The sequence below is a fragment of the Sapajus apella genome, unplaced genomic scaffold, assembly GCF_009761245.1.
Source record: "Sapajus apella isolate SASKATOON/1434 unplaced genomic scaffold, GSC_monkey_1.0 scaffold15, whole genome shotgun sequence".
Classification (NCBI taxonomy): domain Eukaryota; kingdom Metazoa; phylum Chordata; class Mammalia; order Primates; family Cebidae; genus Sapajus; species Sapajus apella.
This window is the reverse complement of record NW_022436955.1, coordinates 24,203,872-24,219,692: the sequence shown is the minus strand read 5'-3', so window position 1 is coordinate 24,219,692 and position 15,821 is coordinate 24,203,872. Positions and strand designations below refer to the sequence as shown.

Below are 15,821 nucleotides of genomic sequence, written 5' to 3'. Positions count from 1 at the left end.
TTCTTCCTATTCTGAAGAGTCAATTTGTGAAAATCCTTTTATTGTTTTTTGTTGTTGTTAAAGAAACTTGATTTTAAAAAAAGTCATTTCTTAGAATATTTATAGAACATTTGCAAAGATAGTAGAGAGATCCCTATATTCCTCAGTTTTCCCTATTATTAATACCGTGCATTAATATGACACATTTGTCATAATACATTTTAATTAACTGAAGTCCATACTTTCTTCAGATTACTTTAATTTTAACCTAATATTCTTTTTTTCTGTCCCAGGATCCCATCCAGGTTCCCACATTACATTTGGTTAATGTGTCTCCTAGACTCCTCTTGGTTGTAACAGTTTCTCAGATTTTCCTTGTTTTTGATACCCTTGACAGTTCTGAGGAGTACTAGTCATTTATTTTGTAGAATGCCCTTTGGCTGAGGTTTGTCTGATGTTTTTCTCATGATTAGATTGGGGTTATGGGTTTCTGAGAGAAATATCATTTTTATCATATTGTATCAAGGGCACATGCTGTTCACATGATTTGTCATTTTTGCTGTTGGTGTTGATCACCTGGCAAAGGTGGTGGTGGTCAGGTTTCTCTAAGGTAAAGTTATCACTGCTCACCCCATCACTCTTCCTATACTGTACTCATTGGAAGGAAGTCACTTTGTGCATACCGCACATAAGGAATAGGGATTTATGCTCAGTCTCCTTGAGGTTGGAGCATTTATATACATTACTTGGAATTTTCCTGCACAGGAAAATGGTCTGTTCTTAACCATTTACTTGTTTATTTAGTTATTTTACTATTGAGTCATAAATATTTATTTTATACTTTTAATTTAAATACTACTTCATTTATTTTGTATTCATATTGCTCCAACTTTGGCCACTGGCAACATTTTCATTTGGCTCCTTTGACTTGTCCCCATCACTATGGGTTTATTTATCTTTGAGCACTTCCTTACTTTCTGGAACCGTAAGATGTTCCAGGCTCATCTTGTCTATTTCCCATCAACCTAGAATCAGCTGATTCCCATAGTCCTAGAATCAGCCATTTCTCTAAAGCAAAAACACCCTGGTTCTTTTTATCTGGGTAGTGGGTTTGCTTAGTGCTACTGGGGAGTTGTTACTTCTAGACCCTCTCAGTTGACAGAATAAGGAAATGTGTGTATACCTACCTGCATATATATACATATCTATAAATATTTTTATACATAACAATCTGTATCTATCTTAAGTGAAATATGTTCATACTGACGTCTCCAGTTCCAGTCCATTACCACACGGGTTGTTCCTGCCTCCACCCATCACTTCTCTGTAGACTTCCCTTCCAGAATCTTGCTTTTAAAAAACATTTCCATGGCCAGACATGATGGCTCATGCCTATAATCTCAGCACTTTGGGAGGCCGAGGCGGGCAGATCACTAGATCAGGAGCTCGAGACCAGCCTATCCAACATGGTGAAACTAAAAATACAAAAAGTAGCCTGTAATCTCAGCTACTCGGGAGGCTGAGGCACAAAAATTGCTTGAACCTGGGAGCAGAGGTTGCAGTGAGCTGAGATCCCACCACTGCACTCCAGCCTGGGCAACAGAGTGAGACGCTGTCTCAAAACAAAAACAAAAAAACCAAATGCTTAGCATGTCAGGGCAGGGAATAAGACAGAGCAAGACTCTGTCTTGAACAAAAAAAAAATTAAAAAACATTTCCTTAGGTAACATTATGTTCTCATGCTATAAATCTATCTAAGTTTTAAGTGTGTTTGTGTGGAAGGTTCATTGTAGAACATTTGGAAAATTCAACAATGTCCATGGAAGAAAACCCAAATCTCTTTCTAGACTCAGTCACTGCTAACATCTTCACACATATGCACACAATTTTATAACTAAAACTGTGATTATACTAGACATACTGTTTTGTAATCTGCGTTTTCTACTCAACAATGTATAATGAACTTTACCACCATGTCATTACGTATTTTTCTTAAAGGTCATGATTTTAATTGCCTGGAGAATATTAACCTTTAATTTTGAAAATGTGAGTTTTGATATTTTTTGGTATTAAAAATAACTATAATAAATACTTGAAAACATAAATCATTATGCACATATATTATATTTTTTATTTAGACTGTTTTGTGGAAGTAAAATTACAGGGCCCTACTGTAGGAATATTTTAAGGCGTATGATGATAAACAATTCCAAATTGCCTTTTAGAAAAGAAAGCAATGATTTAGCTTCCTACCAAAATTGTATGTGAGCCATTTTCTCTGCATCCTTAGCAACACTATATATTGAAATAATTTTTTTAAATAATCAATTGATTAAAATAACATTTCAGTGTTGTTTTCTATTCAGTTTCTTTTATTGCAAGTGTGTTTGAATAGCCTATTTCCTAAGTTCATTGCCCATGTATATTTCATTTCTATATTTCCTTTAATGCCTTTTTCATTTTTTTCTGAATTTTTAAAAATTATTTCAAAATAACATTTTAATTTGAAAATAAATATGTACTCAATACAGAAGACTTTTAAAAACACAGAAAAAGACAAAGAAAACATGATTACCTAAGATCTCATCACCCATTCTTTACTGCTCTCATTGTCACTTTGATGTGTGCTGAGGTCCGAATGTTTGTTTCCCTTCTGCAAATTCTTACATTGAACCCTAATCACCAGTGTGACAGTTTTGAGAGGTACACCTTTGGGAGATGATTAGGTTGCTAGGGTAGAGCCCTCATGAATGGGATGAGTGTCCTTATAAAGAAGGCCCCAGAGAGCTGCTTTGCCTCTCCATCATTCCAGGATGCAGAGAGAAGGTTTCATCTGTGAACCAGAAAATGAGCCCTCCTCTGACACAGTCTGCCTTGATTTTGGACTTCCCAGCCTCCAAAACTATGAGAAGTAAATTATATTGTTTACAGTTTACCCTGTCTATGGTATTTTGTTAATAGCTGCCCAAATGGACTAAAAGAATGTGTCTATATATATATACCAGAAATTATTTTCTATTTTATAAATAGTTAATTGGAAAAATGGTGTACCAGATGCTTTGTTTTGTAGCCTACTTATCAACCACATAATCGTTATTATTTCCCCAGTTAATACACAATAGTCTTTTCCTACTTTAAAAGAAGGTACTCTTGGGAATGCATGTCTATGCATCTTTTCTGTGGCCTTTCTTCACCAGGATATATGACTGTATTCAACAGGACCCAAATCTGGACCATCTCCAAATTCCATGGCACCATTCTCTGTTCCCTGAGGATTTCTACAGGATCTGCCTCCAGGAATTGACAGCCATGATATTCCCTTGAGCTGCTGTCACTGCCCGTCTCAGCCTTGGAAACAGTGGGTAGGAGGCATGGTCACTCTCGGCTTTATTACCACATTCCAAGCACATACACAGCTGTCTCTGAATTTTCCACAGCACAATTGAGATATGGCTGTACCATTTCACAAAACTTGTCTAAAGATCTTGACATAAAACAAGAAAAATTGAACACAGAAAATTAAAACCAATAACCGGGTTATTCTCCGAGTCCACAGATTCAAGTGTCTCCACCTGAGTCTCCAGCCAGCACTTCCCGGGCCACTTCCTAGATAGGGTGACCCTGTACCGACTGCTCACACTCATTTATTTGCTGGTGGCTTTCTCTGATGCCCTTTTCCTTGGTGGAGCTTCAGGTTCCCGCCCCTCTGCAAATTCTCACTTGTCCTCCCCAGATTGGTTCCCACCAGGATGATTGACAGTTGCAGAGGCAATGCTTCTCAGAAATAAAAATAAGCCTAATGCCCTGCCCACAGTGTTCTTTTGGACACTCTCTCCGGACAGACTGTAATGATCAAGCACCTGTATGTTTTCTGCAGTCCAATTACTCAGCATAAAACTGGAGTCCCCCACAGGCTAGTAGAAACTCAGAAAGACACAGGCACAAAGCTAATTATTGCAGTACTATTGGTAATTCTAAAAAGCTGTCCATCAATAGGGAGCTGGTTGAATAAACTATGATACAGCCACATCATGGTGTATTATGCAGCTGTTGGAAGAAAGAGTAATTCTGAAGAGTGTTAAGGATGGTTTCTAGGATATACTACTTACTGAAAAAAGCAAGGTAGAGAAAAGTTGTACAGCATACCAACTTTTTTCTAAGAAAAAGTGGTATGCACATGTATATACCTATCTGTTTATATTAAAAATTCAGTAATCATGCAATAAAATGGTTCCCTACAAGGGGAGTGAAGGAAGCTAGACTTCTCTAAATATATCTTGTTTTTCGATTTCATTTTGGAATCATGTAAATGTTTTACACAAAAAATTAATTGAAACGTAATCCTTAAAAATCAAAATGAAAATAAGGGAATCTAAACACATAGTGAGTCGGTGACATAACCGAGCATAAATTTGCTTCAAGTGACTTTGAAACAAAGTCATTTGACTGGACATCCTTTGTGGGATAAACTCTTAAGTTCCAAAAGAACTACAAAACCTTTCAGGCTTTGCCCACTGGAAAAAACTAGAAACAATGACCAATCCATAGCCACGACCTGGTGTTCACATTTAAAGGAACCAGGAATCATTGGTGAAATTGTAGACCCTAAATCTGGTGGAGGAAATGGTCAAGATGAGTCCAAATGTCTTACACTAGAAAGCAAAGATGCTATCAAAGCCTCAGGACCTAGCTGGAAGAGTCTCCTGCTACCCAAAGCAGAGCAATTTCAGCAATAAGAAGAGGAACATCCATGTCCCCACAAAGGACATAATCTTGTTTCTTTTTATGGCTGCATAGTATTCCATGACGTATATGTACCATATTTTCTTTACCAAGTCTATCATGGATGACATTGGGGTTGATTCCATGCCTTTGCAATTGTGAATAGTGCTGCAATGAACGTATATGTGGATGTACCTTTTATAACAGAATGATTTATATTCCTTTGGGTATATACTACCCAGTAATGGGATTGCTGGTTCAAATGGTATTTCTGGTTCTGAATCTCTGAGGAATTGTCATACTGTCTTCCACAGTGGTTGAACTAATTCATATTCCCACTCCTCAGTAAACTAACACAGGAATAGAAAGTCAAACACTTCATGTTCTCACTTGTAAGTGGGGGCTGAACAATGAGAACACATGGACACAGGGAGGGGAACAAGATGCACTGAGGCCTTTCAGGGGAGAGTAGGGGTGGGGGAAGAGCATCAGGAAAAGTAGCTAATGCATTCTGGGCTTAATACCTAGGTGGTGGGTTGATAGGTGCAGCAAACCACCATGGTACATATTTACCTATGTAACAAACCTGCGCATCCTGCACATGTACCTCCCAACTTAAAAAAATGAAAAGAAACAATGTCAGTGTAGTGAAACATTAAATTTATGAGTTCACAATGAAACTAAAATCCCTCATGATCCTTTGGAGGATGATAGAGAGCCAACTCGTTGTTTGGATAACTGAAAAAGGAAAAGAATAAAGCATTTGGCCAACCTTTCCTGCTCAAGTGTACTCCAGAGAAATGAGAGCTGATCAGGGAAGATTTCATAGATGTATCCAGCTAATAAATAGGGAAGAAATAATAGATGATCAGGATTTTGCAACTTCTGTTGAAATGGTGTATCCATGCAAGGATCATCAGTGACTGCAAAGATTACAAAAAGAAAGGCAAGCAGACGTTATATGCCTTGTGATGAAAGTTCACAACACCAGCTATAAAGTCCTCTTGCTCCTGAAACAAACAAAATCCGATCAAGCCTCTAAATCTACCTACCAGTATGTAGTAAATACTGTGTAGAAGAACATCTAAATGACACCACTCAGAAATAATCTAGCTTCTTAAACAAATAAATTGCAAGAAAATGTTGACGGGGGATGAGGTACCTAAAGGTTAACAAAGACTTAAGAAACATTGAAAACAAATGTCATTAATAGATGTATGGATTCTGATTTATGTAAACCAACTGTCAAAAAGTATGAGACAACAAAAAGTATTTATGAGAAATGTGGACACCAACTGAGTACTTGATAATATTAAGGAATTAGTATGAATTTAGGTGTGATGACAGAATTGTGGTTGCATTTAAGAGAAGAATTCTTGTCATTTAGAGATACATATCGACACTTTCAGATGAGATGATGTGATGTCTGGGATTGCTTCAAAGTTATCTAATGTGTGTAGTGAGGGAATAGGGCAGTAGAAATGAAATAAGAATGGCTTTGAACTGGTGGATCTTGTACCTGGGTAACAAGTACACGCACACTTGTATTATTCACTCTACTTTTGCATAGGTTTGGAATTTTTCATCATTGAAAAAGGGTTAAAAAAGGTAAAATACTTGAGGAGAAAGAAGAATCAACCTCCCCCACAGGACTTCACCAATACTCTTTAATTATGCTCCCTTAAAATTCTTCCCAATGCGTGTGGTGAAGAATGACGTTTTCATTTCCTGGGCTCCTCTGGATGAGGACGCTTCTTAAACGAGAACGTGCACCCTCACCTCCCAAGATGTAGGAACGGTGCGTTCTATTTAAAAAAGAAACATTTTCATATAATCTGCAAAGATGCAACTTTACCCACAACAAAGGCAGCCTTTTTCGTGATTCTTTAGAACTGCAGTTCTCAGAGTGGTCCCGGCAAACTTGGGACCATTGAAGCAATTTCAGGAATCTGTATGGTCAAAACTATTTTCACAGTAGTACCAAGACGTTTTGCCTTTTCTGTGCCCATTCTCTCACCAGTGTATAGAGGAATTTTCTAGGAACTCTACAATTCTAGATAATTTTATTGCATTGACAGCTAATGGAATGTGTTTGTGTGTTATTTTTATGTGTGTATTCTTGCGTGTTTTCAGCTTTATTGTTAATAGCTTAAATATCCACAGATATAACCCACATAAATTAAAGCTCTTCAAAGTTTGTAATCATATTTAAGAGTGTCAACGGATCCTGAGACCAAAAAGTTGAGAACTCTGATACAGACAGCAGTCAGGTGCTTGATGGGTACATATGTGTTTCACAATCACGTCACTGATTTACTATGCACAAAGAAAAACTGCATTTTGATCGTCCTAGACAAAGGGGTGTTGAGCTCACAAATTTAAATCTAAGTTCCTTCTTATAACACAAATAACTAAAAAATAGACATTGCTTGCTTCCTAGCCTCCATCCACCTCTCACCCCAAGGTTTCAAAGTCGCAGGACTAGTGCTTAGTCAAGGCTCAAGGCCAACAACTTGAGTATGTTTTATCTTCCATGTTGGCTATGTGCAAGGAAGAACTTTTCCCAAACATGCAGCCAGCAGGGAGTCTGGGCCTACTTAAGGCAACAGAAGCTCTACCTGTCTCTTCCAGAGGTTGTCCCAGGGGTCGGGAAATTTTCTTCTTACATTATAAAATAAGGCCAAATGTTTCTTACGTTGTTGAAATGATAAAATGATGCAAGATGTATGAAATCAGTAAGTTCTGCCTACAATGCCTACCAGGAATGGCAAATTCATTTCATTACCAGAAACTGCTGGAGTCCATAAATAGTGAAACACATTTTTTTCCCTTTCATTTATGGTCAAAGATGACCTCATTTGGGTTTCTGGGAGGTGTTTCCTTTTTGCTCTCCCTCCCTCGTTTCTCAGACCCTCTCGCAACCCCAATATCCATGTTTTTTTCCATCCCTCAGTCCTTATTCCAAATTCTTTCAGGTATCTTTCAGGTCTTCAAAGTTCTGAACATTAGTCCTGACTCCATCCTGGGGGACAGCATCAGGTCCTTACAGTGTGAGTGGGGGAGGCGAAAAAGAGGCGAGGGAAACAAAAGATGGCCACACCTGGAAAGCAGGTGGCCCGCGCAGATGCTCATGAGTGGTAGCCGCCATTACTGACAGCACCATTTCAAGAGTCCTTCTCATTGCTGTTGTGGCCCCACTCTAACAATCTTTGTTCTAATCCATTGACTGACGGTTTTGTTTGTAGTCACCTCCACCCCAAACCCCATGTCGTTACATCCCTCCTTATAAAGCCGAAGCTAGATTGGTAACCATCACTCCATCATTTATAATAACTTTCTTACGAACACGCTTAACTCTCTTACCCATCTCTCCTTCTATTGACCTCACATGGCAAATCCCAACCTTGATTAAATCCAATGCCCCACCTACTTCAGCCTGACCCCGAAGAGATGATTGTGAATGGATAAATCACAGCCATGCTGACTACTCTGACTAGCCTAACTTTAACTTACGACCACAAATATCCAGTGGGCCTTCAGCACCTTCCAGCAATGCCTTTATATTCTCTGAGTTAACCCACTCTTCTCTTGAGCTGACTTTTCCTATCTTTTAATCTGTCCTCAAACATCTAACACTAGAAAAACCATTCACATGTTGTCTAAATGTGGATACCTTTGGAAGTAAAAGAGGCTCTATTAATAGTTTTTGTTGGTGGTGGTGGTGTTGGGGTGGATACAACAGTCAAACCAATATTGTTTCAGGCAAATCACATTCCTCTATCTGATACATTCTCTTTTTTCCTCACTTTCATCTGATGACCGCATGGCTTATTTTATGGAGAATACGGAAATAATGAAAGAGAGCTCCAATCTGTCAACCCAATCCATCTGCAGCCATGCTTGTTCTTCCAGTGGATGGTGTTTGAGTTTCCTGCAGCTGCTGTAATAAATTACCAAAGCTTGGTGGCTTACACTAATACAAATTTATCCTCTTATAGTTTTGGAGGCTAGAAATCTGAAATCAAGGTGTTGGCAGGTCTCCAGGGAAGAATCCTTCCTTGCCTCTTCCTAGCTCCTGGTGGTAGCTGGCAATCCTTGGCATTTCTTGTCTGGCAGATGCATCACTTCAGTCTCTGTGTTCATCTCACACGGCCTTTTCTCTGTGTGCCTCTGCCTCTGTTTTCTCTTCTTATAAGGACACTGGTTACTGGATTAGGGACCACCCCTAATGACCTCATCTTAACTAATTACATCTGCAAATAAGGTCATGTTCTGAAGTTATGGGTGTACATTGAATTTTCAAGGGACACAATTCAACCTAATACAGGTTGACTCTGTGCTCCTAAGTCCAGTTCCTCCACTTTGGACTTCTGCATCCCCTCTCTGTTGGCACTTTCAAAGGCTGTTGCTGCAATTCCCTCTTCTTTTCGTTGCACAGCCATTTTTCCACATTTATTGCATGCCTATCATACAAACATACTGTAATAGCTTCTGTATTAAAAATTCTTCCTGCGCCCAGCACCCCCTCTACCTACTGACCCACTTCTCTGCTCCTTTATAGCAAAAGGCCTTGAATGAGTCACCTGTGCTCACCATCTGCACTTCTTCTCTGCCAAAGCTCTATTTAACTTGCATCAATCTAGTTTTGAACTTTCCTACGCCACCAAAACCTGTCTCCACGTTGCCAAATCCCAGTCCTCTTCTTACCCAACCTTCTACCAACATTTTAGGTTCATTTTGCTTTCTTTCACTTGAATCTGGGAAAGCACATTCTGTTGGTTCCCTTCTCCCTCCCTCATGCCTTCTCAGGCTCCTTCACTGCTTCCTCACCCTCTTCCTGACCTCTGAATGCTCACCTGCTCTAGGGCTCTGTCCTAGGGCCTCTCCTCTTTCGGTCTTGCATTCATCCCACCGGTGATTATAGCGAATATTCTTTCATCGTCATCGATACGCTGCCCAGCCACATAAATGTCCAGCTGAGTTCTTGACTCACATATCTAATACCTCCTTGTCTCTACTTGGATATGGATTTCCCAACTCAAATTTAACTTATCCTAAAATGAATTATTGATTTCCCTTCACCCACCCCTGATACTACTTACCAAATGCGCCACTCACCCATTGTCCTCACCTCAGTAAATGGCACCTCCATTCATCTGAATACTCGGTCCAAAATTTAGCATTTCTTCCCCTTCCTCATGTCTCAAGCATTGTCCTGCATATTCTCAATCTAACTACATTACATCTCTTCATCTTGACAGCTTCCTCCTTATTCCTCATCACCCACATCACTAGGATTTCACTCAGGGACTTCTGCAAAGGTGGCCAGCGTCACCCTTGTCCTTCTTCGTGCCATTCTCTATCTGGGAGCTCAATGGTCCTATCATATTCCCTTGCTCAAAGCCTCCCAGATGACCTCTCCTGTCACTTGGAGGAATCTAAATTATCTTCCTTGGCCCACCAGGACCTTGGTTAGCTCTCTATCTCTTCTCATGTTCGTTCTTGCTCAGTTGGTTTCAGCCAGACTGGCTGATTTGCAGGACCTTGAACACACCCAGCTTCTCCATCCTCTGGGCTTTGCCCTTGCTATCTTTCTCTCTGACACTCTCTGCCCTTTGATTTGATTTGGTGTCCTCTCTCATTTGTTCAGGCTTCTGCTGCAATGTCACCACCTTAGTGAGGGCCTGCCTAAGCACCTTATCTAAGCCAGAACCCCTTCCTGTCCCCAGCACGCTCCATCTCAGTTCCTGTTGCTTTACCTGCTTCATTTTTCTTCCTAGTTCACATCACTACCTGAAATAAAATTATTTATACATGTATTTTGTTTTCTTGGCTTATTCTCTGTTTCCCTTTGTATTGTAAGCTCCATAAGGGTAGGACTCTGTTTTGTTCAACAAGAATAGTACCTAGCACACTGTAGATATTAAATAAGTATGACTGTAAAAATAAAAATCATTATGGAAGCAAAAGAATGCTGGAAATAAAACTTAATTAGTAATAAGAATTTCTGTATAGCTTGAAAACAATATTCAGTTTGAAGGTTTTATTTGATTTAATGCCATTCCATTGGAATCTTTGACATTCAAGGATATCAATGACTCAATATTAAGTTTGAAATGGGTAATAATAGTTGTAATTACAACAGGGACCATTACTCAGCCCTTATTATAGATGCTTTGCATGGATTAGGTTATTAAATTCTCCAAACAACTCTATGGGTTATCTATCACCTCAATTTAAAGATGGGGTGTGGTGGCTTTAAACTGTGCCCATAAATTCTTTGTTAGTCCTCCCTTTAAAAGGTGGAGTCTAATTTGCTTCCTCTGAGTATAAGCTTGGCTTTAGTGGTTCAGTTCTAAAGAATAAAATAAGTGACTATGTTTGGTGTCTAAGATGAGATATTCAAAGGCACTTTGACTTTCTCCTTGCTCTCTCTGAGATCACCCAGCCTGAGTCTTAGTGTTCGCATCTTCAAAGTGAGGTGTGTGGATCAGATCACATCCACATTCACTCAATCTGACATGTCGTAAATAATCCCTGCATCAAATAGTCTTCTTAGCATGGACTATAACATCAGATTAGTTAGCTGCTCTGTGGTAGAAGGAGTTGAAGCTTTGACAGTTTTTATTTTGTTGGATTTGGGGGGGCCAAGATGAGAAGGACATGAGAACATTCAAGCAACCCTATGGGGAGACCCACGTGGCTTGGAGCTTAGGCCTCCTGCCAACAGCCATATGAGGGCGCCGTCTTGGAGGTGGATCCTCCAGCCCAGCCGACCCTTCAGATAAATGCAGTCCTAGCAAACATTTTGACTGCAATCTCACAAGAGATCCTGAGCCAGAACCACCCCCAGTTACGATGCTGTCAAATCTGTAACCCACACAGACTGTGAGATTAGAAATGCCTTTTGTTTAAAACCATTAAGTTTTGGGGATAATTCATCGTGCAGTAATAAATAACACACACATTTGGAAATGGACGGGCAGAGAGGTTACACAAAGAGGCTTATACCAGATATCTAGTAGTGATGATGCAGGCATTGGGACCTAGGCCATCTACCTCTAGAGCTCACATGTTCAGCCACCACAGGGTACCAGAGGTCAAGATCATGTCTCAAGTAATACCAGAAAGAGAATATTGCCACATTTCAATGCTGCTGTCAAGGCAGTGGATACCATCTTCCCTTGGATATTAAACTGGCTGGTCTTGCTCTTATTATATTAATAGGGCCATGTTCCAGGCAGCTACTGCCCTTGTTTCTAAGTTTTCTTTCTGTCTCAGATTTGTTTTGGCATAAACACCTACTGTTTCAGTATTCCTTCCACCATTCCTTTGGGCTTCTGCTCATATCTGATTCCCATCAGGTAATTCTGGTAACACTGCCAATTGTCACATTATTCCCATAGATAGGAGTATCAGTTAAGCCTGGCCAATCACAGTGTCCTGTCAGTTGTTGACTATGGTGACTGGACCAATAAGACAGGACATGAGCTGCATTGGTCAAATAGAGTCCTTCCCTAGGATTTAGAAATACCGTATAAGGCATAAACCGAGATGAATGAGTGGGCAGGTGCCATATTCTCAGCTGCATGGAAGAAGCCTATCTTCAACAGGAAAGAAACCAGCATGCAGAAAGAAGGAGAGAATAAGAGAAGCTATTTCATGTCCTTTCAGACCTTGAATCCAGCCAATCCTGAGAACAATTCCACCCTCTTCTAGCCTATGTGAGTCAGTAAATACTCTCTTGCTTTGAGTTAGAACTTTCTATCAGTCGATCTTGAGTTATGACCAATATGAATATTCTACCACAGTTTGTGGAAGATGGCAGCTATCCTCTGTTCTCCATGAGCAATACTAGTTCTCTATCATCTGGAGAACTTAGAGCCTCACTGTTAATTGGTTGGGCTGACCTTCCTACAGTGGGTGAAGACCCTTCCCCCCTCCATCCCTCAGGAAGCACCTGCCTTTTCTGGAAGCTAGCCATGGTCTGGGGGTAAGCTCGAAATAAAATGGTGTTATGATGGATGGGTAGCTCAGTCACTCAGTTTAAAACCTTAGTCACCTCTGTATCCTTTCCTTAGTCACGGCCCCTCCCCCAGTCCTCAATGCACACACATCCTGTTAGTCATCAAGTCCTGTTGATCTGAATCTAATGCTTCATGGAAGTAGGTGGAGTAACCATAATGAAAGCTAGCCTGGTTCTTTCTTCTGAACATCTCACAAATCCAGTTTTTCTTCTTCATTTGTACTACTACCACCAGGGACCACTGCAATTGGTCTCCCTGCCCCTAACTCAAATCCTGCAGTCAATTTCCCGTATTTCTTCTGGAATTTGTTTTCTAAAGCGCACTTTTGACCAGTCACATGCTTTTGATCGATTCAAAAGTCTTTAGGAGTTTCCCCACTGTTGACCTGCTAAGCAGCAAACTGCCTAGCTTGGCTTTCAAGACTCCACGAACTGACCCACATTCACCATCCAGGGGCCCGTAACCTCCATAAACCAGTCTTCTAATCTTCTCATACCCCTCCCATTGCACAATTGCCTGCTATCTACCCTGACTACTTCTCCTCAATGGAAACACTGTCCTTCCTTTTCTATGAGTCTTCAAGATCCATTTCAGTCCTCAAACATTTCCTGAGCATGGCCATCCACAGTAAGTATCCTCTTCTGTGAACTCTATAAACAACTGTTGTCTAGACTAGGGTTTTTCAAACTGCACTCACATTCTGAGGGAGTACTTGGCCAGTACAAGTCAAGCTTTTAGTGTTTTTGTAAAACTACTGATTATATATTCAAATTTGGCTGAGTATATTATTTCCAAGCCCAGTTTCCTTCTTGTGTTCTTCCAAATTACATCCTCATGCTCTGGTGGTGTATTTGTTCCTGAGTACAAATTAAGAATCATTAAAATTTGTTTTGCTACCTATGGATAGGGAACTGCTTATTATTACTGTTATTATTTAAAACTGTGACCACTGGGAAAATATCAATATGAAGAGAGAAGTGCTATAACAATTTCAACAGTTTCTAAGCCAAATATGCTTTCTGATTTATTTATTAATTCCATATCCTCCCATTTTTTCCTTCATCATCTTCATGTGGGATTTTAACTAGAAATTGGTATAAAATGTGTTGTATTGGCTTAGTTTGAAAAACATTCACGGTGTACCTACCCTCTGTCAGGAATAGTGGAAGATGCTTGTGATACAAAGATACACAAGCTCCCATAAGAAGAACAAGAGTGTTTCAGGTAGATTCAATGTGGAAGGACATTCTAGGAAGAAGGAACAGCAAATGCAAACTCATGTGTCCTGGAATGAGCCAGACATGAGAACGTTGAGCTCTAGGTTCCATGGAATTTTTATTTTAGGATTAAAAAATTTGGTGATTTTTCCAAGTTTGAGGATCTCTGGATTAAACAGTTTCTTGAGCCCCTCTGCCATCTCATTCTCCATGAGGGCAGTTCAGGTTGGGACTCAGACGCAAGTCACCTTTATTGAGTTCTGCTGGGATGGGAAGGTCGCTTCATGTCTACATACATCCTCTCCTTAATTCTGTTTAAATCCCGTAGGTGCCTATCTCCAGCTCCGATTGAGAGATGTGGCAAGCGAGGCTCAGTGACCTGCCCATAGTCTCACAAGTAGAAAATGACCCAGGGAGCATGTGTTAATGACACATCACATCTGAAGCCAGGTAGGCATTTCTTGGGTGGGGATGGAGATATTTCCTCCAATTTCACGACAGCCTGGGCTTGCAGGCTCAGAAGTATCTTGAACAGAACCTTTAAGCAGAAGGGTGACCATTTATCCATGATATTGGTAGGAAGAGACGGCTAAGGAATGGGTTTGGGTATTGGAGAGCTTCTCTAGCTCCTCAGCCTGTCACACGCAGGATGACCTTTTAGAAGAACAACTGAGTGCTCCATTAATTACACTCCTCACTTGTGGATTCACAGTCCCTGTGGGCAGGGTCCCAGTTGCGCCTGTCCAGAGACACTGTGCACTTGGGTTGACTTTGGTAAATGTTGAGAAAGGAGATGAGTGAATGAATGGGGGAGAGGGGCTGCTGAGGGAAGGCCACGCCCGGCTCTAAAGACTTTCCAGGGTTTATGGGGTGGCCACGCATGTCCTCGATCCCCACGGCACCTCTGGATGGGCCACTTTATCCCTCCTCCCTGTGGCCTCCGCATCTTGCAACCCAACCTGGAGGGAGGGGCCGTGCAGCCCCGAGGGGCCAGGTCTCCCAGGAGGCGCCCACCCCGCTTCAGGGTGGAGGAGGGAGGTGGGGACCCCGGGCCGGCGGGGCTCCACTGGGGTCCCTTCCCTGCGGTCTGCAGCTGCAGCCCTCTACCTGGCTTCCCGGCCGCCCCTTCGCGGCCCCGGATCGGGCACACCCGGCGGGCACCTGGTCCGCCGCCCCCGGGGGCACCGCCAGCTGCCCCCGAAGCCGGCCCGGGGTGGCGGGGCGGGCCCGAGAGCTCGTCGCCTACGGGACCGGTCCCCCGGGGCGCGGCCGGGCAGCAGCCCCCGCCTCCCCGCCCCGGGGGCCGGGCCGGGCTCCCGGGGGGCGGGGACTCGCCCAGTGGCAGCAGCGTCCGGGCCGGCGGCGGGCGCCGGGCGGCTTCCTGCAGGCGGCGCCCGGGCGAGCCGTTGCCGGCTGCAGCCACAGCCGCCGGGTCGCCGGGTCGCGGGGGCCGCGGCGCTCGGGCCGCGTCCGTGCCTCCCGGGCGCGCTGCGCGGCCGTCGCTGCTGCCCGCGCTCGTGCCGCCGCCGCCGCCGCTGCCGGTTACGCCAGCCCCGCCGCCGCCCGCTCTGATTCTGCGCATAGGCAGCCCCCAAGCCTGTCATTCTGCAAAAACACAGTTTACTCAACACACCACACACACTCGCACACACACGCGCGCACACACACGCGCACACCGGCCCCCGCGCGCACACGCACGGAGGGCGCGAGCGAGCAGACGCGCACACCGGCGAGCCAAGTTCCGCAGCCTGGCATGGCTTCTGGGGACCTTTACGAGGTACGGGGACGCGGGGGCGCGGGCCGGCCCCAGCCCGCGGGCGGCGGCGGGCGGCGGCGGCGGGCGGCGGGGACCGGGCCGGGGCCGGGGCCGGGCGCG

The 15,821-nt window shown here is 42.7% G+C and overlaps 1 protein-coding gene across 1 annotated transcript in view; it reads left to right on the top strand.

Moving 5' to 3' along the window:
- Window positions 1-15,460: 15,460 nt before the first annotated feature.
- CDYL2 (chromodomain Y like 2) overlaps window positions 15,461-15,821 on the top strand; it is a 209,276-nt gene continuing 208,915 nt past the window's right edge. The window contains exon 1 of the mRNA XM_032284523.1: window positions 15,461-15,722. Coding sequence (XP_032140414.1) covers window positions 15,699-15,722 — 24 coding nt within the window. The 5' untranslated portion in view covers window positions 15,461-15,698. The remainder of the gene's footprint in view (window positions 15,723-15,821) is intronic.